Here is a 26,548-nt window from a genome sequence, read left to right on the forward strand (position 1 = left end):
CTTTCCTCCTCACTTAGAAGCAAGGCACACATCACAAAACATTGAAGTCCCATCTCATACATTTAAAACCATTTATGTCCGATTGTGTTCCCTTGCCCTTGATGATGCAAAAGTCAAATGAATCTGTTCAAGCAATACTAATAACTTTTTTATATTTGGACTTGTTGCATTTTATTAGATAAATAATCTATTCTACATCTGTTATGGATGTTAAATGCTTTTCTGTGTATAGACATAATTAATTGTTCTATGGACAGACAGATTTAGAGAAATAATCACATTTCCATATACTATCTCTGCGCTCTGCATTTTACATTTAGATCTCTAAAGTGCGTCAATGATGAATAAAATCAATAACAGAAAGAAATTTCCCCGTGACTATGCATCTGAGGAGGCTTCCAGCATGTGTTAGTTACAGCAGCTCTCTGACATGGAGTATTTTGTTCTCATGAAAAGAAGCAAAAGGAAACTCATCATTCTGAATGTCTGTACAGTGAATACACTGACTTTAATCCTCCCTTTTCTGTGGAAGAGAGTGCCCTGCTCATGGATCAGTTATGCACTGAGATGCTGGAGCAGCAGAAATGTCTTCCTACATTTTTTTGAATTCGAGTGTGGTCCTTCATGAGAAGCTCCTCGGATGCATAGGTCCTTCCACTTTCTGGGGCTAAATGTGCTGCTCTCAGTCCAGAGCCAACTGTTGAAGCATCCTGTTGAATGTATATTCTCTTCCTCCTGGCATTGTTTCTMCCATTGTGTATTATACTGTACGTTGCCTTCCCTGTTTCCTCTTCCCTCGGTTATGCCTTTGCTTTGTTCCAAAGTCGGAAAAAATCCTTACAAACTTTCCATGCTGTTTCATACCTTTATTCCCCTTTGTATGTTAAATATTTTAACGTTCCCTTTTCCTCCCTACCCCACCACCCTTATGGTTTTTATTTGCCTGTCTACTTTGTAGGCAGACCTTTCCATAACATCATTTTTATTCCAGTGTGTTTTCTTCTTTTAGTCAAGAAGTTTTTTGTTCTTCTCTGTAGAATTACACTTTATGACTACCAGGCCATGTGTAGAACAAACAAAGAGAGTAGCGACAGTGCCCATAGCTTACTGGACGTAAGTATAGTTAATTTTCTGAGCACCTTTCCATGCAATCATCAAAGAAAAATGTTGCAAATACATCATGGCCATTGTAAGCCCATAATTTTAATTTGGAATGCTTACAGCTCTTGGGTTTATCATAGTGCATAAGAGGAATGCTATATTATAAACAAATGCAAAGTGTTAAGCATTTACAAGTTCAAGTCCTTATACAACCATTTTTGATACTGGACCACCATTTCGGCGGCGGTGTCGGGATGTCCTTTGTCCCATACAAAATGCTCATATTTGGGAGGCTGGAACCAAATTTACAKTTTCAGTATGTAAACATATACGCACATGGTAATATGCAATTCAAATTAAAAACTGAGGGCTTAAAGGATTGGTTCATTTACAGAGCAAACACAAACCAATGTTTTTAATACATTTTCCTAAGCATTTAAAGAAGATACTTTTTAAAGTAGAATTTCAATGATCATTTAGTCCTTTGTCTTCTAATTAGCTCTGAATACAAAGCCTGTCCCTCTGCAAGACCTGGGGTCCTGCAAGTGGGAGGTCTGGCCAGGGTAGCACTCGGTTATTGCCAGATAATATATTAAGGTAATAAGTTCATAACTTTGAGTTGTTAACTCAAAGGGCATTTTACAATCACTTATACATCGTAGAGATTACTATTTCAAATTCATCTTCTATAGTTTATCTCAAACTTTATTTCTTGCATATTAAGAAGAAATTGTTTAACAAATATATGAATATTTTAACATAAAATAATCATAGGTAAAGGCAACACAAATATTAACAGCACTACCAGACCAGAAAATCTAGTATCTAGTATTTTGTATTTTTATCTAGTATTTTGTATTTTTAAAAGTGCAAGGCTCCAGCTACAAAAACTTCATCTATACCTAGTTAAATTATTAAATAAGTGGCAACGTCCAAACATCTATAAATATGTAGCTTCTATAGTGTCTGCTTATGGAGTGTCTATGGTTAATAATGGTATGCATTTTAGGATGCTTTCATTTACATGATCCCATGTGCTTTTGAAGCAGCTCCAAATAAGGATTATACTGCATATATCTATCTGTTATCTGCTGAGGCCTGAATCTAAAAAAAAGACGTTCTCAGTATCCTGAGTTCCAGGCTGTGCAGTGGGGCTTTAACTCTTAGTAAAACATTGCTGTGAATCACATCTGCATGGAAGAATTTAAAATATATTAAAATTGTTAGTGACAGCCTTCCACTCCTAGGCTTGGGGCTTCAGCCTGCTTCGTGCAAGCAGCCAGCATGCAGAGCTGAAGTCCTTCCCTCTTATACACAGGCTTTCATCCAGGAGATTTTCACAATTTCAATTTTTGCCTATACTCTGTTCACTGGAAAAAAAAGTCTGGAGCACTTGTGGGATACCCTGAGATGTGATGAATGTGTTCCYTAACTGTGCTTTTGAGGATAGACAAACTTTCCTTTGAAACCCTGTGAGTTTTTGTCGGGTTTGCTTTGAAAGTTAGGGAAAGCTTTAATTTACTCTTTTCCATTCACTTCTAATCATGAATACAGAAAAAAATGCAAAGAGACCTTGCAATGAAAACAGCAAGGACCATATTTCTCAAAAATAAGTCATTTGGGTGTTTTAATTGCAGTTTTGCACATGTAGATCGGGTTATTAGGCAGCATTTGGCACATTTTCTACGTAAATATCTGAAAGGATAAGTTAGATATGGACAAGGGTTATAGACAAATCCCATCCCTTTCTTAACCATATGAGAYTGCTTTTTAAAATATATCTGGATAACAGTTTATAATTAAGATAGCTTAGCTTTTTTTTTTTGCTTGAATTTATTCAAATCCTAGCTAAAATTCCATGAAATATAATAATTTTTACTAAAATTTTAGACAAATTGTCTAAATTTTTAGACAAATTTGTCTAAAATCTACTAACTGCCTTGTTATTAGGCAGATGTGTTAGTGCCACAGAATCACTCAGGTCAATTCCTTTGACTTGTTTCTTTTTAAAATATATATGGAGAACAAAACTGATAACAGTTTTTGAGGGCACAGTCTTTGTGTGGGAAATACTGTCCCAGTAAAATCACATTTCATAAGGATACAGTGATTTCAATATCATACACAGCTTTTACACTAAAATTTCAAGACAAACTCTTCTCCTCAGTTTGTGCCCTGTAATATTGAAATCTTCTGTTTCAGTTATTTTGGAAGAGTTTGTTTCATTTTATTCTAGCTCTCATATTAAAAGCATTTGTTTTATAAAATGTAGTGTATTTTACATTAAATATATATTATTTTACAGTATCATTTGCAAAGCAAAAGTGAGTAGCATCTTCAAAGCAGGTAATTTTAGTTATTTCAGAAAAAAAATTGGTTACTTTGATGGAACATTTCAAGTTTTTTGATTTGCAAAGAAATTTTTTTAAAATGTCCCAAGGAGCTTGAACTTAATTTTTTTTTTTTTTCATCTTGAGGAAAGACTTATGATACCTCTTTCTAATAGGTATAATAATGTGGTGGATCTTTTCCTGTGAGAGGCTCCTTTATAGGAGAAGCCCTTGGTGCGTCTCGGGTTTCGTGCCTCAGGCTGGTTCGTGCTGAAGGCGCCCGAGCCCTGGGCAAGCTGGTGACACCCTGGGCCTCGAAACCAGGGACAGACACTTGCAAGGGGCCGAGTCGGCCCCTTCTTATGTGATTTTAATCGTCTGAGCGGTTCTGTGAGAGTCCGTGCGACCGCTTACATGCGCTAAATACTTTTCTGATACAGGCTCTAAAAAATAAACTTGCAAATTTTAGGCAGCCAAAAGACCATACCACAAGTAAAAAAAGCGTAGGTTTTTCTCTGCAGATTTATGGAAACTGCCTTTCCTGCCCGAGATTCTTTCAAAATTAATATTCCCATTGATATTCCTTTAAAAGATGAAATATTTAATATATATTAGAAATCCTGTCAACACAGTTTGTTTKTTTTTTTCTTTAAAATATTTGCTTTATTTGGTATTCTCCAGAAAAACAAAGGGAAAGGAGAAGAATCTTAAAAATTACTTACACTGCTTACAGCTGGCCCATGACACAGATAACTTCATTTAGGTAAATTAAGACTTCAGAAGCTTTTCCAGCCTAATTAGATTGAGGTAGTGAATATAGATTTACATTATAGAGAGGCAAGTCTGTGAACTGCAGCCTAAGAAAAGCTCATATTATCTACCAGAACTGTTCTTCCAGCAATAGCCTGGGAAATAGGAACCCCTAGAGGTTAAATATTTTAGAATCATTTGCAAAACCTTCCTTTTTAGAATCATAATCTGTGTAGAGGACCATGTGTAAAGGAAATTTCACAACAATGTGTTTTATTATTCAGTGCAATAATTATGGGTTTTTTTCTTCTCTTAATCTCTAAGAAAAAGCTACTATTATTTTTCTCATGCTTTCCATGCATTTGAATATCCATAACATTGTCTTTACATGGAGATTTTCAGTTAAGGTATCGATATTGCATATTTTGCCTTTTTAATAAATAAGTTGCTTCTCTTCAGCCTTATAATGCCTTCTTTGCTGCAATAAAATGGATAATGACTGAGCTTGTCTTGTAAGTAAATTTTAAGAACTTAATGAATATTTGTTCTTTTCTCCTATATTGTGGTGTTCTGTTATAGTATTTTAAGTTTAGTAGTTTTTTTTTCCTTTTTTCGTTTTCAATTTAGCATTGCTAAAATCTGAAAAAAATGACTTCATGAATGCGTAGTTGCAGCTCTTATTATGTTATTCATGGTYGTCACTTATATCCGTATGTCTTTGCTTAGTAAGTTTAGCAGCTTGCTATATACAAACCAAATTTATTATTGTGGTTACTGTTAAATTCAGCATAAATGTCTGGCTGTTTGTAATTCTGCCTGGGTGGGCTGTTGTCAGTATGGCAAACTGTTACAGTGAATCATTGCGTTGTTTCTGATTTCATAAATTTCTGTAAGATGGACCCTTAACAGCGTGTATCAGAGAACGGTGCACTCTGTGTACGCCACCGAACTTTTTAACCTTCTCTAATAGTTCTAATAATTTAAGTTATTATGKAATAAATGTTTCCTTTAAGAGTGGTTACCTAAGAAATCACAGCGAAATATCATACAAACAATGAGAAAGGAAGCTTTGAAATGTATTTTTGTGTTATTAATCTATACGTCTTATGATTGCTTTTATCAGCAGTAGAATTGTAGATCTAAGTGAGTATTATCTCCAGAAATCGAACTAGTCTTTTCCTGTAGCCATTTTGTTTTAATTGCAAATTCTATGACCTTTCATCAAGAAGTTGGAGTAAGATTTAAGGAAAAAGAATTGGATAGCTGCTGCCAGTGAGCAGAGCTTTCAAAGTCTGTATCAGAGGAAAAAAAAATACTGTTAAAATGAGACTGTTGCTATTCATAACAGTTTCAAAAATTGTAAGGAATGTTCTGTTTTTTAAAAATAGTGTAGCTTCATGTCTGTATTATTAACTGGATATTCAGTTCACATTGTTCATACGGACAATGAAAACTGATTGACTGGTTTGTTTCAACTCACTCTCTAGAGTGTGTTGCAGTGTGTTTTGGTGGGCACATGCATTTGCTACGTATCTTGCTAGAATTGATTAGACACTGGTTAATCAAACTCTTTCTGCTAATAGAAATGAAATACAATTTATTACTTTAGATCCAGAAGTATTATAAGAATATAGTTATACACTTCTGTACTATAGCCAGAAAAGATTTCATTTTTAAAATATAAAAATATTTAAAGTATAYTAATAGAATAATATAATAAAATAATAAAAATATTAGGGTCAAAATATATTGCATAATGAAGAATAGCTAGAAATAAGGGTAAACAGTAAAAATGCTGCAGGCTGCCATGCACTGAGAGAAGTTTCATGAGCACTTCAAGGAAGAGCTGCTGATTAATACTAGGCAAATCTATGATTTATTGATAATGTTGTTTTCTGAATAACTTCTCAATGTTACAGTATAACCCAGTGAAAATATGACTATGGCAAAAGATAATACCCTAGAGTTATGCTGGCAAAATGAATGTCAATATTGTGTCAGCTTTTATTTAAAATAAGCGTAATGATATTGGAATACTGACAGTTCAGTGTTTTGAAAATGTTGTGGGATAATATGAAAAATCATTTGTTTAGGTTCCTTGTGGAATTTAATCTATGCAGTTGGTGGCATTCCGATCTAACAGCCAAAGGTAAGTGTAAATTTTATTCCTGACTGTAATGGCTAGATGGCATTGGATTTTTAAAATTCAGATGTGGGTAAAATGTTCAGATATTAATTAATTGTCTTGTAATAACAACAGTTTATCTCTCCTATCATCATCCTGKTTTTTTTCAGTCTTTCTCAGGAGAGAATTAAGATCTTCTGTGAATAATCAGAAAATGTTGTGTATGCTTTAGAGAGTACACTTTACTTRTATAAAAGAAAAATTAAAATAGTAGAACTTTTTTTTTAAAGAGTTGCTTTGGTCTTTAGGGTATTATTGTGGTGCAAAATGCCATTTTATGAGCATGAACATCTCTATGTAATTTCTTTTTAGGGCTTCATGAGATGATAAATTTCCTGGTTTTATTTTTAAACAATTTTAGGATGTATTTTGTTTTATCTCGTAATTTAAAGTAGACCTTTTTATCACACTTCAGAAGCATTGCTCATAAGTAAAAGTATAGTTTTCAGGAAGGTTGCTCTTCAATTGCTTACTTCACAGGCAAATGATGCTATACCATTGCAATACCATTTAAATTGCTATACCACTTATTGGTATAGCAATTTAAATCGAATCTTCAATCTGTGTTTCTGATTTACATATTCCAAAATATGCAAAGTAAAGCAGGAGCTAAGAGAACTACTTTAGACTTTAATTCATCTTCTAGTTGCTTGGCAGCCTGATGACTGCATTTAAGCCAGAATAAGATCCTAGTAAAAGTTAAAGGTTGAGAACAACAGAACATGCCGATGTCCTGGAGTATTCCACTTCCCCTGTAGTGAAATGACTGATGACCTGTCCTAGCAAAAGGCCTAAGAAGCGAGTTCATTCATTTTAATCTCATGAGGTGTAGTTATGATTGCCACTAATTTTAGTGGCAATGTAGTATTGACATAAGAGCATACCTAAGCATGTGCTKCTTTTTTCCCCACTATTTTAATGTCTATTGAACATTTATTGTTATAACATAATTTATGTTAAAATTTCTCTAACAAGGAAACTTCATTCTCCTCAAATTGTGACAGTAATAGGGCAGCATGCATTGCTGAAGGTACTAGAACTTCCCTGCACACTTGCCAATTACAAACCCTGGTTGGAAAAATACTCCTACACGAGTATTCGTGATCTTAGTCACATTTGTAAATGAGAGAGAAGAAACTGGCTTCCTAGGCCTTGAACAACCCAGTAATCTTGTAGGAGGTGCTGGAAATCTGAGACCCTTGAATCTCTGTCAGCCTCTTTGTTACATGGACCATATGTTGATATAAGTGAGGGTAGACCCCAAAATTGCAGATGAAAGAAATTTCAGTCATTAGAGCTAGCCAGACAATTTTTAAGAAAATGCCGAATTGTCAAATAGCTTGTGATCATAGTGGAAACATGTCAGAAAAAGAAACTTTTCTGATCAACTTTAGTACCTTCCTTGAGTTCAGTGCATTCGGGGGAATATTTATCTTTGAATTTTATATATACAGACACACACACACACACACACACACACGCACACACACACACACACACACACAAAGGCTTCAGGAATGTGTATCTTGCGGTCTGACGGCACATGCCAGTTTTGGTCATTCCCTGGCTCTGTGCAGTAGATGCACCACTGCTTCTAAAACAGATTGGCCTCAGTGGAAGATCTGTGGCATCCAAGAGCCTGTTTAGTGTAATCTATTTCTGTCATACTCGTTCATGTTTTCTCACCTAGCAATTAGTTTAAGATAGGGTTAACATTTGTGCTGATGTGCAAGAGGACATCTCTGTGCTGGCATGGGGAGGAAAAAGAATGGGAGTGGGGGAGATGCTGCCCAATCCATATTTCAGTGTGAGAGCTGATTCCCAGCTCCGGGGCTGCCCTGTAGTTCCACCTCGGATCAGGCACATTGCTTCCCCATGCCTTGATTTCCCCGGATAGTGGCACGTGCTATTCCCTTCTACTGCGGCGATGCCAGAGGTTCAGATGGAGAGCGCTATGAAATCCTCATTACTACTGTGTAGGGAAGCAGATGACAAGTATTATTTATGGCCAAGGTAACACTTCTGCCCCCTACCCACAGAGTTTATTTTAAGTGCTGAAACACTGCAAAGATGCCAAGTCATAATCCAAAAAAGCACTCAGACTTCAGCAAAATGTACCACAATTTAGTTAGCATATAAATGTAAACACCCATACTTAATGAGTTAGTGATGCACAGCAGCACTGGAGTAAGTCCTTGAATGTACAGAGAAAGAATAAATCTTGTGCGTAAGTGTAGACCAGATTGGCAAAGGCTAAAACATGAATAACTACTTTAATGGTTATGTCTTACAAAATTTCATTCCATGGATAAGCTTTTTTTTTTTTTTTTTTAATTGAAATATATAAAGTGTTTTGCACTGCCTAGGAAATCTCACAGGGTGGCAGAAGCTGAGTAACTTTTCTTTTCTCCGTGAGCTCTGTTATCCAGCATCTTGTGTTGTTCAGAATTGTGTATGCTGTTCTTCCCATGTTAACATCAAGATTTTTTTTTCCTATGCCTATAGCACAGAGGTTGAAACAAACCCTAGAGCCCTGTGATACCGAATATCCAGCTTTTGTTTCCGAACGCACTATAAAGGAGACCACGGGGAATATTGCTTGCGATGACTGTTTCAAGTAAGCCCTTTCAATTTCTTATACAACTGTTCGTGACAAAGCAGTAAAACTGAATTATTCAAGTTTATGCTGAAGAATGTACAAGTCTGTTATGTTCTGTCTTATACAATGACATCTGTCAAGGTGTCATTTCTCTTATTACAGGAGTCATCTGAAGTTTAATATTCTTAAATTAAAGCAGTGCATATTATTTAAAAAGAAAAAAATGATAGAAGGCTTCTGCTAATTCCAAAGAATAGTGCATGTTTTAAGTCTTCTTCTCCATGCAGGCAGTATTTGGAGGGGAAATTCTGTAGAGATTTAGATACAAAAAGTGTAGTGCTGCCAGCTCTCCTGTAGCCCGGGGAAATGCTGCTGGGTAGGTTTGAAGTCCCCTGCGGGACAGTGAGCTCTGCTGTTTGACTTGCATGCCAAGCAGTCCTTCCTGCTCCAAACGGGCAGGCTGAAAGAGTGGGAGAGGATTAAGTCTATCCAGCAAACTTTCAATGCTGGGAAGCTGAGTTAATAACAGCAAATTACCGTGTCAGTGCTTTATGCCCATCAGTTCCTCCACTGTCACTGGAAAGTTGTCCTCATAGGGTTAAAAGAAGGGAATGCATTCAGCCTAGTTGTTTTCCTTCAAAATGAAAATGTCGTCTTTGTGCTTTTAGGGTGTATGTGCACTGATGTTTTTGATATTGGTATGGTATATTGCAAGTGAAGAATTGCACAGGTTGCAAATGAACACACGTTCACTTGAACATGAATGTAGTTGATGCAAAATTCTATACTTGTAATTGGATTTTCTTTGTTCTGAGAGCTCATCATCATAGAAGAGATTAATATTTACAACAAAGGTCTATCTAGCATGTAAATGTCAAAAAGAATTACTTAAGTCTAACAAAAGTTGTGACAACTCTCTCCGAGTAGAAATCAATGTGCAAAATTAGCAAATGAAGGTGCTAACAGCCTCCTTTTGAAATCAGTGGGTCTRCCTCTAAACTTGCTCCTAAGCTTTCATTTCAGCATCTTCATTGTTTTTAATGGGAAATATGAATAAGTACATTATAGATGCATTTTAAGTGCTAATGTTCACTTTTAGCTTACTTCTGACCAACTTTTAAATAAAAAGAAATAATTGTTGTCTGGCACAAAGTATTGGGTTTTTTTGTATGGCTTTGTGAGCCTGGGATAACCAAGTACATTACAAATCAATCCTAGGGAAGGCTTTAATAGTGTAACATTAAGTCCCCACTACCTGAAAGGCAGAGGTTCAACAAACTCGAGACACGACTTTTCCGCTTGATATATCAAATACAATATGTGTTACCCTGCTAGGGATGCTCGATGCCAACTTTGTAAAATTCAAAGAGCCTTGTGATTTTGTGATTGTTTAGCAGAGGATTACTGAGAAGTTGTGTAACAAATTATCATAAATCTCATATGTTTAAGTATTCCAAACAGACGTGATTCCATGAAAAGGAGATTAATTTAACAGGACCAGGTTTTTCTCAAAGGAATGTAGATTTCAGCCTGTCTTCTTAGGTAACTTCAGGTCAAAGGAAATAACTTTCAAAAATAACACAATTCTGCAATGCTTGGGCAGCAGTAAGTTGGAAACTGAATTTAGTGAAAATTATAGTATTTCAAAAATAATGCGCTAAGATCTTTTTCATAGAAAAACATTTTGTGTTCCGCAGCGGAAAAAAAAAAATAAAAGAAAGTCCTGTAACTTACAAACTGATCTCAAGGCACCCATTATTTTTCTCCACAAGCAATGGCAAAACCTAAAGAAATAATCCAGAAGAACTCTTAGATTCTCATGGGAAAGTTCTTCATTATAGCATTTACCCACTGTCATTAACAATCTACAAATTGCATCTAAGATTGCAGACTGCATTGGATTCCAAATATTTTTGTTATAACCCAGGACACTTTCCCGCAGAACAGCTAAGGAATTTGACCCAAAGTCCTTTGTAGACCTACATCTTATGACCCAGTTTTTTGTTTCRTGGCCTCAGTACCAATAAATATTTTTACAAGCAAGTGTATTGCTTAATACTTGTAATTTAAGAATGATGGTCTCGATCACTCAAAATTAGGGTTCAACCACATATGCAGTGAGAGTCTTTAACCAGTGCCGTTTTCAATGGTCAGTGATTAAACATTGCCTGTTGCTATGGGCTCAACTCAATTCTTTTGCATTAGTAAGGTTATTTTTGACGCCCTCTGATATTTGTTGGAACATGCTATAAACAAATCTGTGTATGATACATACGTGTAAGTCTGGATTGCATATGGAAAAATGTATATGTAAATATTTAGCTGTATATGCACTCTAATACATCAAGCTTATCATTTTTTTTCAAGAACACTCTTTAACRGTCACTACGCTGTGACCATGTTCTCAATCACAAATGTTAGAAATATTGTACCATTGCAAAAAAATGTTGTGATACAAGTTCATTCAAGTCAGTGTCTGTCTTTCATGAATTGTTGGGCACTGTAGATCCCTTGTCTGAAAGGGGGATTAAAAAGCAGTCTCGCAGTAGAAGTAAAAATGATGACTGATATTAATATAAGCCATAAAATATTAGATAAGACATTTAGGTGCACAACTATAACAAAGTCACAGTCATAATCAACAAGGTCAGAGGCTCAGTCCTGTTCAGGAGTGGAGGTGCTGTTATTGATCCTACTCAGCTCTTCTCGATGCTGAATCCAAAGGAAACAGTGAGTGACTATGAAGCTATGAAAACTAAGCCTTATTCTTACAAAGGTTTCCGATTAGAATTTTTACTAATGGGTGCTTCACAAATCATTACAAATAAACCACATTAAGCAGAAAGGACTACATGCTAATTACTTATAAAGAGTTGACTGACTTACCTTATCAGCTGTCTCTGAAAACTTAATTCAGGCAATGGAAGGGCTGCTATGAACTGAAGTGGACTTGGAGTTAATCTCTCAATGCATACAGATGTATAGAATATATTTTGTATATGTAAACATATCTCTTACTAATGAAAAATAAATGCTACTTTGGGATAGCTTGCAATGTTTAAAATGGCTTTCAAAAATATAGGTTTTATTAAGAAAGCAGGAGCCTAAAAGAAAATAAGAATTAACATAAGAATGTCATTAGGGTCAGGGTTTGGCTACCTCACCCCATAATTTTTTGTCATTCAATATCACAACGATTATTAAATTAATCTGTTATTTAAACAGGATTCAAAAACAAGCAAACCCACATTTTCTAAGCACTGTCAACAAGACAGAAAATCTGTTTTTCTAAATATGAAATGCTTTTATATTTTCCAGTGAGCTATCCCTTCTTATAGCAAAGAGAAAAGGGAAAAAAAAAAGGCCTTTGAAAACTCAGATGATAGACTGTTAAATATTCTATGGCAGCTTCAGCGTTGGAAGTAGTTAATCACTTAAGAGAAGGAGTTTCTTATCAGTGTAGAGTGTCTGTTGGGTCAGAATGACACTAATGCCAAAGGCACTTGGTTATGTGCTTTAAAGGCATTCTGCTGCTTGGAGATGTGTTTTTGATTAGGCACTAACTTGGAGTCTTTGGATAAATAAGCATCTCATTGCTGTTTGCAGATTTTATGAGGTATTTCACCAGTGTGTTAGCCAAATTTAAATGCAAATAAGTGTGTCAACCAAAATCCTTCTTCAGTTCTCACTAGTTACATTACCAATAATTATATTACTAGTTTTTGCTTTCTACTGCTCTTTTCATTGCAGTATTTAATTGTTGATGCTTAAAAACCAAGGAGAGCATCTATAGAAGCACAAAGTCATTATAAATTAGAAGAATAATATTCTTTATGATACTAGATCAGAGGAAGTCGCCTGCCTTTTCCTAGTACATCTTTAACTCTATTTAAGAAATTACATTAAGATAGGCAATAACTAATCCTATAAAGGTGGATATATGCCTTTTTTTTCTGTAGGAACTGGAAGTTACTCAACTGGTTATTATTGAAATATTAATTATATACTTCATATTTTCAAAGTCACAAGGAACTATTTCAATGCATACTTGCTAGTATATAGAACTGCAGAAACTATGGTCTTACAAGTAGGGCAACAACTGTATAGTCAAGTACTTAAAAAGCTGCCCTTTTAACCTCTCCTGTTTATCTGTGATGACATACTGGATTTGAATTCAGATCAAAAGTCTGGCTTTACTTCCAGTGACCCAAAAGGCAAATAGCCCCTTTCTGTTTTAACTGCTGCACTCACGGGTCCGTAAGGTCGATGGCAAAAATCTAAAGAAACTATTTTGTTCTCAATTGATTCTTTGTGCCTAGTCTTAAGACATAAAATAAAGAGAAATTTAAATATCAGAAAGCTATAGGAAGTAAATATCAGAAGCAAGGATGAATGTAGCTACAATCATTCCAAATCAAGGAAAAAATGATGCATATGTTTTAATTACACAAGATGAAATGCAAGTCTGTCTTTGTGGTCTACTCCATGTACAATTGCCTGTTAAGTTGATAGAAATTGTTATGTTCATTGAACACTGTCCAAAGTATTATCTGTGTGGCCTACTGCAGTGTTAGAAAGTACTGCTATTTTCAAGCCATGAGAGAAGTGAACAGTTATCTAGCTGAGAAGATCATCTATTGATCAGATATCTTCTCTTCCTTTCTTATAGGCTAGATGTTATGTACTGTTCTTTATCAATAAAAAGAGGTAAATGTCAGTGGAATTATAGCCTGGGATGACACAATCCACTTCATGTGGATTTATAATGGCAAATTTCAGACTTGTCCACAGTATGTGCTTATTTGGCATAAATAGATAAATAATGATGCAAATGAGATTCAGTGTGTCCAGGGCATGAGCATGTTAGTGTCAGGAATAGTGCAATCTGTGTAGACATTAAAATGGTGATGATTTTATAAACCACTTAATCTAGAGACATACCATCATTTGCTAAAATGTTTCTGCGTTTGTTGCACAGTAGAAGCTTGCCAAACTGCCGTACTTGATCATGTTTAAAATGTGTAAATAAATATGCAGTTCAATTTCCCATGAAATAAATAATCATTTGCCTTTTCAGATGTAGTTAGTTTACTTCTAAACAAATCAGATTGCCACATAAAACACGCAAAGCATCAAGGGCAATTTCTTCCCCTTTGGAGCTCTGTGTACTTAGAATATCCCAGGAGATTTCCTAGAGTAGTTTGGGCAATAAATTATAGTCAGTCTTCTAGAAGGCATTTTGGGTTATATTCATTTTATTGTATCCATCTTATAGGACCCTGAAGAAAAGCAAATGTTGTCTCTGTTTTACCATGTTTCATGTTTAGATTGTGTATTTTYACATGGTTTCTTTTTCAGCGACTGTTACAAGTGCCTGTGTGATACCTGTGCGTGAATGGTTTTGACCTGCGCCCATGTGGAGCCACAGGTGTGCTGTAGTCACACAGCTCACTGCGGAGCTTGGCAGCTTGAGCAGATTGTCATCTACATGAGCTTCACTTAGATGGGCACTACAGCCAAGCAGCATCTTCTAGGAAGATTTTTTGCACACCTCAGTTGCAGTTGTAACTGCAGTTGCAGTTAGTTGTTGAGCTGTTAAGGAATCAGAGTCATTGTTACCATTAGAGTCCATATATTCTTCTGGCACTTCTGGCACAGCCAAAACAAAAAACTCTATAAAATCCCCAAATTATTCTCTTCTGATACTTACCATTTAAAAAGTATCACAGTACACAACCTAACTGCTAGAATCATTTTTTGAAGGTCTTTATGGTATTGTAAATTCCTACACCATGTGCTACCCAAGTTTCTCTGATTGTATATTCCAGTAACTTGCTCTGTATGCCAAAGGAAGCAGTGATTATAGAGATTTTATGCAGCTGCAATGTAAAGTCACTGTATGCATAATTTTATCTCTTCCCTGAGATAAATCTGGTAATTTGCACTAGTAATGGTAATTTGCTATTTTTGTTTAAGAACACAGATACATGAAATAATAGGGCAACACATGCATAGGTTACCAGGCAGGTCTCCCACCATTCCCACCAGTTTAACAATCCTCTGGACGTTTTTCAAGTGTGTTTTTTGTTTTATTAGCAAAAGAATTCCGTAAAGTTCAGGAGCATTGAAGCTATTTGCAAAGAATACCACCTTCCATTAAAAATAATTTTTGCTTATTATTTTTGGTTTCCAGTTATGTCAAAACTTGCAGAAAGACTTGTAAACCTTGGTGAGACATCTTTTTATCCCCTAAGTACATCTTTCTCTGAAGTTTGTTTCCCTACTTGACGAAGTCATGCAAATTTGTACATCATAATTCGAATTCTCTTCCTCCATTTCCTTGGCATTGCAAGGGTCATAAAAAAAAATCAAAGAATCACTATAGATCAAAGAATGACAAGTACATTAAAAGTAAAAAAAAAAAGACTATAGTAATCTTTTTCAAAAGGCATTTTTAATGGCAGTTAGGATGGTTTTTGCTTAATTGCTTTTTTTCAAGTAAGAGAAGACTTACTGGAATGTGTTTAGTCACCAGTAGTACCCCGAAGGCTACAAATTATAACATAGAATGAGCCCTATCTCTTATATTTTTTTACCTAAATAAGGACATGAAAAACATTGTAATGAGGTTGTCTTGGTGGAAAATAATATTAAGGAAACTCCATTTAATTCTGTGTAAATCATGTATTCTCTATTACTTTATACCTTAGAATCTTAATATCGTGTATATTACTAAACATATTTGCAGTGCCCGTGTCCAAGTTTGTTTTTCACTTTTTAGTCCTAAAGTAATTTTCTTTGGTTGGCTGTCTCTAAAGAAATAATTTTTTTAAAGCAGAGAATTTTCTTATTCCTCTGAACTAATGCTCTGCATGTGCAAATTTTTATTTTCATGCATATCCTGCATGTTTATAACAGCACTGGTTGAAGACAGGAGGAAAAAACTGTCTGGTTAGAGGTAGCAAACTATGCTCTAAAAGAAAAGATGTTTGGAATCGCTCTACAGCACCTGCAGAGCAGACTTCAATTAGGCTTAGATTTCTGCTGCAACAAAGTCCGCATCTACTTTGTTCTAATTAAATCTAAAAAAAATTTTGTGCAGAAGATATTTGTGAGAGTGGGTGTTTTTACTTTTGTATTTTGTATGTCAAGTAATAAAGGGAGTGCTGTAGAAGGCAGAAGTGGGGGATACTCTAGAAGGAAGAGAAAGATGAGGAAATGCGTGGTGGTCTCTGTTTGCGAATGAGTGCAACTCTTTCATTAGAAGACCTCACTGTACTGACCATGTAGTGCACCTGAAAGTACTTAAAGGCCAAAAGCCTAGGAAACTTGTGTGTCTGGCCTCCTGGCAACCCAATCTATTAATGTTTTCATAGCTTTGACACACTTATTTTTCCTGTCAATAGTGTGCAATGGACTGTCTTATTTTTAATCTCCACTTCCCTCCTCATGTCTTCGAAGTAGCCCAGAGCTGGGCTGCTTGAGAAGTGTAAATAGAGAAACTGAGCATGGAAAGGTGGAGATTTCCACACATGCGTTGTGCTTAGTTCAGCTCGGAATTGCTAAAAAATGTAAATATATCGCTACTTAAAAGTTAACATAATATTGCATTTTAAACAGGCAGTAATAAATATTAACCAAATGATAGATAGTAGCTGACAAAATGAAAGGATGTTTTGTAATGACAGCAGATTTTAAATGTTGTATGAATGTCATAATATATTCAGCTGAGTAGTAATATACATATCAAAGATGTCTTGGAATAGGAAACCTTATTAAAATTGGAAAACATGGCAGTGAATTTTTAAAGCCAGGCACACATGTGAAGAATTGTTAGTTCAAGGAAATTCATTTCAGTTTATAATATATCTGTGTTAAAGTATAGTCTGTTTGAAGAAAAACAATGCAAAAGAGATTGTAACATACACAGATTTAGTACTTCTCTTTTTAAAAGATTTGAATGTTTGATAGCGGATAGCCTTTAGCTTGGAAAAACAGTATCTTAAGAAATGTGACAAAATGTGTATATGACTTAGAATTTTGACTAGCTATGGAGATGGTGACATGCAGCATAATTATTTCAGATGTTGTCTTCTCAAGCATTGCTAAAATTTGTATTTACACAAATAAATTAATAACATCCTTGCAATGTACACAAAGGGCACATCAAATTAGCATTTTACTTCTAACATTTATTGTGCTTTTGATGTGAATCTCCTAATCACATCTGCATTTTAGTCTTGTCATTGTAGCTTTGTTGACATAATTATATTGATTAGGATTGTTAAGAAATAGATACAGATCTTTCAAGACTTAACTAAACCAAAGATGCRCCATCTCTGTATTTGTACCTTTTTAATCTTTATACTGAAATCTAAATTGCTGTCTAGTATAACTACATGGCAAATTACTCCCATGCCATTTTGGCAGGTTATTGTTTATACTTGAAAGATAATTTTCTCTACAAAGTTTTCTAATTTGTGCCAACTATGCTTCATCTGTCACCCTCTGTTACAAAGCAGTTTATAATGTGACCAGACATGCCCTTTACTTATGGAGACCCAGTTGAGTGAGCTCAGGTTTGGTTTAGGGTATGAACCCCGACTGATATTTAAAACCTGTGGCATGGCTGAACTTGGTTCCTTGTAAAGCTTTTGCAATCCAGTCTAATCATAGTGGTGGTAGTGGTGATGCTGCTGTGGCCCTCTCCCAGGTATCAGGCCTGCTGCACACTTGGGAGTGGTGCCGTGGAAGCCACTCATTTAAATCCTTCCTTATAGCCCCTCCTTGGAGTTGGTCTCTTTATACCGACCTGGAGTGGTGCTTAGGCCGGCGAGGCTACACCTGATCRGGGAACCTGTGAGCACCGTGTGGGGCCGGGCGCAGGCCTGAGGCGAGCGCTTATCTGTYCCCTCTGCAGGAGGACCCGCCAGCTGCTCTCTTCATAGGCTTTAACCATTCCAGCTCTCAAAAATGTTGTTATTGGCATATGTGTTATTTTTACAGATTGCATTAGAGATATTCCATTCTCTATCCCTGTTTGTTTAAAAAAAAAAAAAAGAAAGAAAAGAAAAGAAGAAGAAGGAAAAAAAAAGTAGCCAAATTTAGGACTGTGATATAAACGTCTCATTCATTCATTAAAAAAATGTGTTAAGTGAGAGAAATGAGGTTTGGAAATGTAGCCATCAGCCTAGAAAACACATAACAGGAGCCAGGGAACAGCACAGCAGATATCTGTGCTTTGGCTGCATGGGAGAAGTTTGTTCCAAACAGTTAAGGTTGAATATTTGCAACCAACAATTATGTGAGTAMCACATATTTGAGTGCACAGGGAACAACATTTTCCATTTATCGTATCTGGTGCTGGTATGGGCTTTTTTGTTTGTTTGTTTGTTTTTTTGTTTTGTTTTCTCTTTGAAAAAATGGAAAAAATCAAAACTGAGAGATATGAAGTATAATCCCATAGTAATGACTAATCTTAACCCAAAATGTCCATACTTGTTTAATTCAGGTTTGCACTCAAAAGATATACTGACGGACCTGGAAGGAAACTACTAAATTTAGACAGATGCTCAAGTGTCAAAGCTCTCCCTGAGGGTTACCTGTGTTCAGTGCCATTAAAATTCAGAGTATTTTTTGAAGTCTTTGGATTTTAAATTATGTTGCCAATTTGAAAATATTGCYCTTATTTTTTTTTCAGTTCCAACAAATCACAATGAAATTCTTTCTTACTTTGTAAATAATGCTATTTGAATGATAGTACTGTTCCTTTTACCAGTAGGATTTATCTGTGTGGGCAAATAACCAGTAGCTAACCATGCAATTTTTATTATCTCCTAAAAGTAGTGATTGATGTGATTGCATATGTGCAGCAAAGACCTTATGCTAACACCACAATGAGATATTATGCTAATAATTTAAGTCTAAGTCTTACAGTCACAGTAATAGTAATAGTGTAATCAGTGTAGCAGTAACAGTGTAAAAGATTTCTTACAGCCATTACAGAGAAAAAAAAAAAAGTAATTCATGTATTTTTTCCTTAAATCAGGCTGTTAAAGCTCACGAATGTGAAATTAAATATGAGTCTGAACAGTCATTTAGAAGTTTATAGGATTAAAAGCCCATCGAAGCCATGTGTTCATTGTGACCACATACCCCACTGCTTAGCATCTGCCATTATTAGCACGGATATAATGGAAGCATATTTCTGTACAACTGAAAAAAGTATCCGTTGCTTGTAAAATACTCCATATACCCCTGAAAGTGTGTGGTTTAAAACAATACACAAGCGTGTAATATTTCTGTCACAAAAAAAGAATTGATTTTTAACTAGAAGTGCTCGACAGTGCTTTAAGATAAGTTGAGTTGGTTTTAATGCTGCTGCCATACTCAAGTCCTCCAAAAATCAGAAATATCTACTGTTCTGCCGGGCAAGGGGAAGTTGCTGGGTACCAGTGAGGGGCTGCCTGGTCCCAAGCCAGGGAAAGGAAAGTTGTGTTTTGCAGGTGCCCGAGAAGTTATGCTATTTGGGGACCCTCGGTCCAATTTTCAGCCTTTTTTTTTTTTTTAATATGGGCTAAAGCTGAAATAGCATAGAAAGGAAGAGGTAAAAGGTGTGCATTCTAGGAGCACTGTTGTCTAATGATGTGCCTCAAAGCACAGAATTTCTTGCAGGTTTCCTCTCTTTTTTTCTTTTCTTTTTTTTTTTTTTTTTCTTTTTAAGCAGAAATGTTTGACATGACCAGATTTTTTTCCGCTCTCTCTCTCCCCTTCAAGTGTTAAATTTCTTCCTTCCTCATCGTCTCTTTGAAAGCCAAGTGAAGAGGCAGCTTGTGCTCACATCTCTTCTGAGCCTTTGGACCTGCACTTTAAATAAACCAAACCAGTTGAGGAATGGATGAAAGATGGAGCAGAAAATATTAATAAGGTTCTTATTGACTCAATGTGGCTTCAATATAGCAGGAACCACAGCAGTTAATTATGCTTTATATATGGAGAAGTATGCAAGGCGCTCTCCGGGCTATCGCTGTGAAATGATGATGATGATATTGCTGTAAAGGGGAAGGTTCAAATCAAAAGATTTGCAATACCTGACTTAAGGAAAGTTTTACCCTTAAAATTTGAAACATTCTTCATGATTATAGATTTCAATGAAAGCCCTTAGACTATCTCGATGCTCTCATATAGGCAGGACACAAATGGCAGTTGAAGCCATCAGGTAATTCAGAAATGATTATTTTTCTATAAACTTTATTGACTCTCAGTGGATCATACTTAAAAGACAAGAACATTTTTTTTTACTTTGTAAGCGACTTTTTTATTTCCCACTGCAGCCATGGAAGCTGTTCAGCTAGAGGTTTTTCTGCCTTGCAACTTAAGTCTTGGAACATGCAACGGAGCATTTTGGTTGAATATTTCAGTATTTAAAAGTCTGTTTCTGGTTGTCTGATTGTTCTGACTGTGTTTATGCACCTTTTGTCTCCTGTGAACATTCTGTAGCTGAGGCTTACTGATATGAACATTCCCCCAAAATGTCGTGAAAGACGCCCACGAGTATTGCCTTGGAAACTGAATTTAATGCAAGCATTAAACCCAGCTAGGCACARAGCAACTGTGGGACCTAATAACTGGCAGAAAACCTTTGCAGTTCATCCAGTGAGTGACTGTACTCAGTCCTTTGCCCTCACTTGATGATAACATGTCAGTCCTTAAAAGGTTTATCTTTTTATGGCCCTTAAAATGATAGTCACATGTCTCATGCCAATTGCTACAAGGCTAGGGACCTCAGAAGCATCTAAAGTTGATAGACTGTAGATTATAGATTTATATCGATTCTGTATTTGCTTTTGGTAAGTGGAACCAGTATAACTGATAGAAGGCTATAAGAATCTATAATAATATAATGTCTATATTATAATTACAAATGTAGAAAGAATTTTTTTGAAACTTTCAACTGATTGTGTTTCTTCTTGCAGTTCCTTTAGTTCATAATTTCCATAAAACCAGGAACATAGAGAATACCCCAAATTATCARGGTCTAGCAATATTTTCTAGAGCATCTTATTCCTACTGACTTTTTCTGTAGCTGCTGACAATACAGTCAAGGAAGCCAGGTAAGCATCTACTCAGCATCATAGCTCTTTAGTGAAAACTTCCTTCTGGGTTAAAGCACTTTCTTCTTTCTGATGGGAGAAATAATAGCAGAAGCTCCCAAATCTTGTTTTTTTTTTTTTTCCTTCTTCGGGAAAGCAATATCCTGAACTGCATAGATTGTATGTCATATCAGAGAAGTAGATTAAAAAAGAGGAATGCCATGGCCAATGGGCCCACTTTTCATGAAGAGTGACCTTTAAGCCTGCTTATCTGGCACACGCTTTCTCACAGGTTTCAGTGTTCACTGGGAGCCACAAAAGGAACTAGCATGAAAGGACTTTGGCCAGTCCTTCCTGCCTGCCTGCTGAAGTTTGGCAGACTTCAGCCATAGGAAAAGAGTGCTTACTGCCCATTCCCCCCAGAAAAGCATAAATCATTTAGCAACCAGTAATTATGTCAACACTTTTTGCCTTTCAGGTTGCTTTCTGAGCTGGTTTTAAAGATATGATAAAAATAAGTTTTAGAATGCATAAAATCCAAGTTGTTTCACTTTCTAAGAATAAATGAAACATTTTTTTTTCTGTCCTTTGGGGTTAGAWTTTTTTTGTCATAATATTTTGGGGGGGATGGCAGGGAGGGGGGTGACGGGTATTTCATGCTGTACAGTTTTGATGTTATTCTCTGTTAAAGAATTTCCCTCCTTTCCTTTTATTGGCCCCATTTCTCCCACACACAAATCCGCAAAGCCACAGATGCTCCATTACAATGATGTCAGTCTTGCTACATGCTCCAGCTGTTTGTAGGTACATTTATAAAGTTCAGCCTTTTACATTATGCTGTAAATGTATATTTCATGTATAAACATAAAGCTAACATATTGCAGATCACTCTAAGTGTAATTTTAATGGAGGTTCAGTAAGTTTAAAAAATACTAAAAAGTGTTTAATCTTTCCATTGGCAGCATTTTACAGTGGGTTTTCCAATTATGTTTTTTCATAAGTTGGGTTCAAATATTCCACACCCCCTCCAGTATTTCATCCTCTGTGATTTTTGGAGAAAATGGGGAGTTGTTTTAGTAAGACAATATGTATTTTAAATAAAGATGTCTGAGGGAAAATATTTTTCTCCCCGCATTTTATTGGTGCTCAAACCCTCACTTAGCAATCTGTATGCTTCCATGTGCTGCATGRGCAAAAGAACCTCGTTCCTGGAAGTGTCAGATTTCCATAATATTCTCTATTGCAAATATTTTATCAATGTATATAAATTCTGACATAAAGTCCTAAAAAAAAAAAAATAAGCAAGGACTGTGTCTGAACCATAAAGCTTTTGTTTCTATCATGTCCTGAGTTTTGGAGAAAGGGGTAAGCAGSGGCTACGCTCATTCCACACACTTTCTACTTCTGGCATGTGCTTAAGAGTCAAGTCCACAGAAATAGTGAGGTTCATTGGACTGTGTCTGCGGGTTCTTGCCCTGRTCTCCCTTGGGTGCTGTCTTTTTGGTCTCCCTTAGGTGCTGTCTTGGGTCTTTTTTCCCCTGTCTTCTTCTGAGTTGCCTACTTTGTCTTAATTTAAATGTGGTGCAGAGTTATCAACGTATTAGTACTGTATAATCATCATTATTCTAAAATAAATCTTCTCACTTAAGAGGATTTTGAGGCTTAATCTCTGTTTTGTTGGCTCAGTGATGTAATGACTCTCAAGAGGCCGGATGAAAGCTGAGATCTCTTCCAGGAGTTCATATTGTTTCCTACAAGATCCAGGGTGAATGTGACTTAGAGGCAAAAGTTGGGGACCATGAGCTGGTAGTATCTGGCTGTGAAAGAACCTTCAGATCAGATTTTTTGGAAAAGAGATTTTTCACATCTGTTTCATGTTTACTTAAAAATTCTAGCTCATAATTACGTAGTTAAGCATTCATTATGGAGTTTCAGTACTGAAATAAAAAAAAATGTGTATTCACTTGTGCGCCAGTTCCAGTTAGCATATCAGCAGCATGCAGCCATACCTGTGTACTTTTCAGCATCATGTGCATCTCAACATGGACATCAACATCTTACAAACTGAGAAAACAGTGCCCAAGACCCTCTACTTCTGCAAGTTGTAGACATATAGTATGACATAAAGGCAGTGAGGTTTGTAAATATAACACGGGTGTTGTTGACATGTTTGAATGTTTCCATTGATTGTTCTCTCTTTGATTTTTAGGTCTTTCGTTATCCAGCAAATTCCAAGCAGCAATCTCTTCATGGTGGTAGTAGACAATGAATGCTTCTGTGATTCTGTTCCACCAATTACCATGGCACCTATAGAAATAAGGTATATCCTTTATGGACAAAATTGCCAGAATGAGACTTAAGATGAAATTTTATATACATAAACATTGACCTCATATGACTGAAGAACTGAGAGAGTCCAGCATCAGCTGTTATGGATGGCTTTGCTAATTACAAGCCATATGAGAAAGCCGTATTACTTACCTAAAAATGTGAGGTCTCCTTGTATCTTGAACAGCCAATACAATAAACACAGTTATATGCATCTTAAAGTACCATAATGTCATTATGCCTGTTTTTAGATAGTTAAATCTCTCCATTTTGGCCCTATGTAAATCCATTATGAAAACAGGTCTCCTAATACTGGAACTTCCTACAGTAGAAACATGCTTTTATTTTAGAATGTTTCAGAATCTTACTTTCAAAAAAGGTAAAAACATAGTGCATAGTGGCAAAGTACAGATGACAATTTTAGTTGCAGCGCTGCTTATTCKGTGCTATATGGTAGTTCAGGATTTATTTCCTTACATAAATTAGAATTTATCGAAAGTTGCTTGGAGTGGTTTTACTGCAGATTTCTTATTGGAAGGCCAGGTTAGTAGTGTAAATGCAAATGAGATGGTCTCAAATAAGGACCACTGCGTCATAAGTACTAGAATTACCTTCCTTTCCATGTGTTGACAAGGCACAACACCTTGGCTTTTTTGAAGGAGTAGGAAAAGGAAGGTGCTGAAAGACATACTTTATCTTCATTTCAAAGTACTCTGTGAACTCAGGACATTTAAATGTAATGCTTAGGAGTTGTCTCCTTAACTACCTTGTACATAATGAATCCCTTAAATGTGAACGCTTAAAATCTCAGAAGATTAGAAGACGTCCAGAATCGTGTCATGGATTTCACCCTGAAGTAAGTTTTTATCTACCTTGTTTTTCCTTTTTCTTTTGGATCCTGGGAGCTGGGTTACTAAAACAAAATTAACAAAACTAAGWTTTAAGGTCTGGAAATATTTTATACACTTAGATCACAGTAGTAAGGTGAGCAAGTGACCTTGTAAGTGCTATAGATCTTTTCTAAGCAGGAGATTTTGTGTCATACAGAGAGCACAGACTGGCGGCCAGGAGCATTGGAGAGCTTGCTCTGGCTCTTGCACTGGCCACAAGATTCCTTATTAGAGATGGTCAAGAACTTTGCATTGTAAGGCTATTTTTTTTCCCACTGGCAAAGATCCATTTGTCAAAGATGAAGTGACAGAGAGCAGAAAGAGACTGCACCGATGAGGTGTGACTTATAGGATGAGGCTGATTGAACATCAAGGAATTGGGAAAATAATATTTATTTCCTTGCTGCAAACAAGAGAGTTATCAATAGGACACCTTATTCACCAAAGTGGAGAATAAGACCTAAAATATGGGGAGGAGATGACTGTGTAGTGCTGATTGATCCTGTTCACTTTAAATTTGCAATCCAGATTTGTTGAAATGAAGATATGGATATGTATTACTTTCTGTCTTTATTTTTATGGGTTTTATTCTTCATATGAATCTTCTGCCTGTGAAATTTGATAAACCTTCTTGCATATCATAATTAAGAGTAATGGTTTGTTTTTATTTTCCTTTGTTTTTGTCTTTAGGAAAATGCAAGAGAATGTGGTGGTGTCCTAGGCCTTAGTGCTAAACGTCCTCTTGTTCTTCTTCCTCTGTTTTTGACAATTTTCTCAAGGTGACGTTGACTGATGTGTACAATTGGCATGCTAATACATGGATAAACTGTGAACTGGGAAATGGTGCAACATTAAGGACATGAATATAGCCAGAGCCATCAGCATTTCATGATTTTAAACTGTTGGTGATGTAATTCTTAAAGACATGTTTAAAAAAGAAAGATTAATCTTTTTATTTTGTAAGTCATGCAGATGTGAATTTGGCATTTGGTAGTCATGATTCATAAGACAAGGACTTGGTAGGTAGACAGAGGTGACCATTGCTTTGCCCCATTGAAAATAATTTAAAACTGTGTACTTTTTTTCAATAAAGTATATTAAAATCACAGTTTGACTGTGTATTCTAAGTATGGCATTGTATTTGTTCCATTAATTAATTACGTGAAGGGAATAAAATAAGTGAAAGATGATGATTTATGCTCTAGCCTATTTCTAAAAGGTTCAGAGGATAAAATTCAGACCTAGCTATTATAATAAGGCAGAGTAGTTTTTATTAACAATTATATTAAGGAAACAGACACACTGGTATGAAGCTGACTAGATAACATGCATAGGTGATTTATAGTGAAGTTTTTGTTTCTGGAAATAGCTGTAAAGCATTTGAACCATATTTAGAAAGTGAGCCAAAACCTCATTAAAGGCTTTTCCCTAACTTAGGCAAGCCCTAGATTGAATTGGTTGATTTAGGTGTAGATAGCAAAATTAAATAYATTTCATCCTTTATAATTTCTGGTGAGATCCATATTTTTGGGAAGAAACAATATAAAGGGCGGATAGTGCTGTGTTAGTGTTCTACCCTGCAGCCTGTGTGTCAGCGAGGGCAGGTTCCTGAGGAGAAAATGGGTGAGCTGGACCTGCAGAGAGAGCTGGACCTGCAGCACCACGGAGCCAGCAGAACTCACCACAGTCTTCATTGCATCTGACCCTGCAGAGCCATGGATTCCCTTAGTAGAATGACTTAATTCTTGCAATTACTGGTAATGTCCTTATTGTGATGTGTTTGTTGAGGGTTCTTTGAAATAAGATAATCTTGTGAAAGATCTGTGAAGTTTTTTATAAGAATTAGAGTTTCCTACCTGTGAGAATAAATGAATACTCCTAACTGGGAAAAAAAAGGTTCTTTAACAGTAGATAAACACTGAGCAAATTTCCTGCATATCCTAGCTGAGAAGAGGAAGCTAAAGCCACTGAGAGGAGGAATTTGTCTAAAGCAAGACATCCAACTCATAAATGGAATACTAGCACAAGAAAATTTCTATGTTAGTGCTTTAGTGAGTTCAGATCCATTGCTACTTCCTCTGGCTCTGAAACCACACAGGGCTTTGTACTTGTAATTTTTCTCACCTCTTTTTAAGAATATTTCCTTGCAGACTTCCCTGTCCTTCCTCTTCGGTCTCACAGTCACTCACTAGAGGAATAATTTTCCAGCTGATGCTGAGTCAATCTGTTGTCCTAGYGACATGCTCTGCTTACTGAGGTAATTGGGAAATCAT

The 26,548-nt window shown here is 36.0% G+C and overlaps 1 protein-coding gene across 2 annotated transcripts in view; it reads left to right on the plus strand.

Annotated features, from left to right (window-relative positions):
- Positions 1-25,319, plus strand: part of CACNA2D3 (calcium voltage-gated channel auxiliary subunit alpha2delta 3) — a 347,867-nt gene extending 322,548 nt beyond the window's left edge. For both annotated transcript variants that reach the window (XM_026046033.1, XM_026046034.1), the window contains 7 exons: positions 1,038-1,113; positions 4,641-4,693; positions 6,275-6,330; positions 8,872-8,983; positions 23,267-23,379; positions 24,159-24,241; positions 24,966-25,319. In XM_026046033.1, the coding sequence (XP_025901818.1) occupies positions 1,038-1,113; positions 4,641-4,693; positions 6,275-6,330; positions 8,872-8,983; positions 23,267-23,379; positions 24,159-24,241; positions 24,966-25,058 (586 nt within the window). In that variant the 3' untranslated portion in view covers positions 25,059-25,319. The remainder of the gene's footprint in view (positions 1-1,037; positions 1,114-4,640; positions 4,694-6,274; positions 6,331-8,871; positions 8,984-23,266; positions 23,380-24,158; positions 24,242-24,965) is intronic.
- The last annotated feature ends 1,229 nt before the right edge of the window (positions 25,320-26,548 follow it).

The sequence above is a fragment of the Nothoprocta perdicaria genome, unplaced genomic scaffold (genome assembly GCF_003342845.1).
Source record: "Nothoprocta perdicaria isolate Ctin4 unplaced genomic scaffold, notPer1 scaffold_42, whole genome shotgun sequence".
Lineage (NCBI taxonomy): Eukaryota > Metazoa > Chordata > Aves > Tinamiformes > Tinamidae > Nothoprocta > Nothoprocta perdicaria.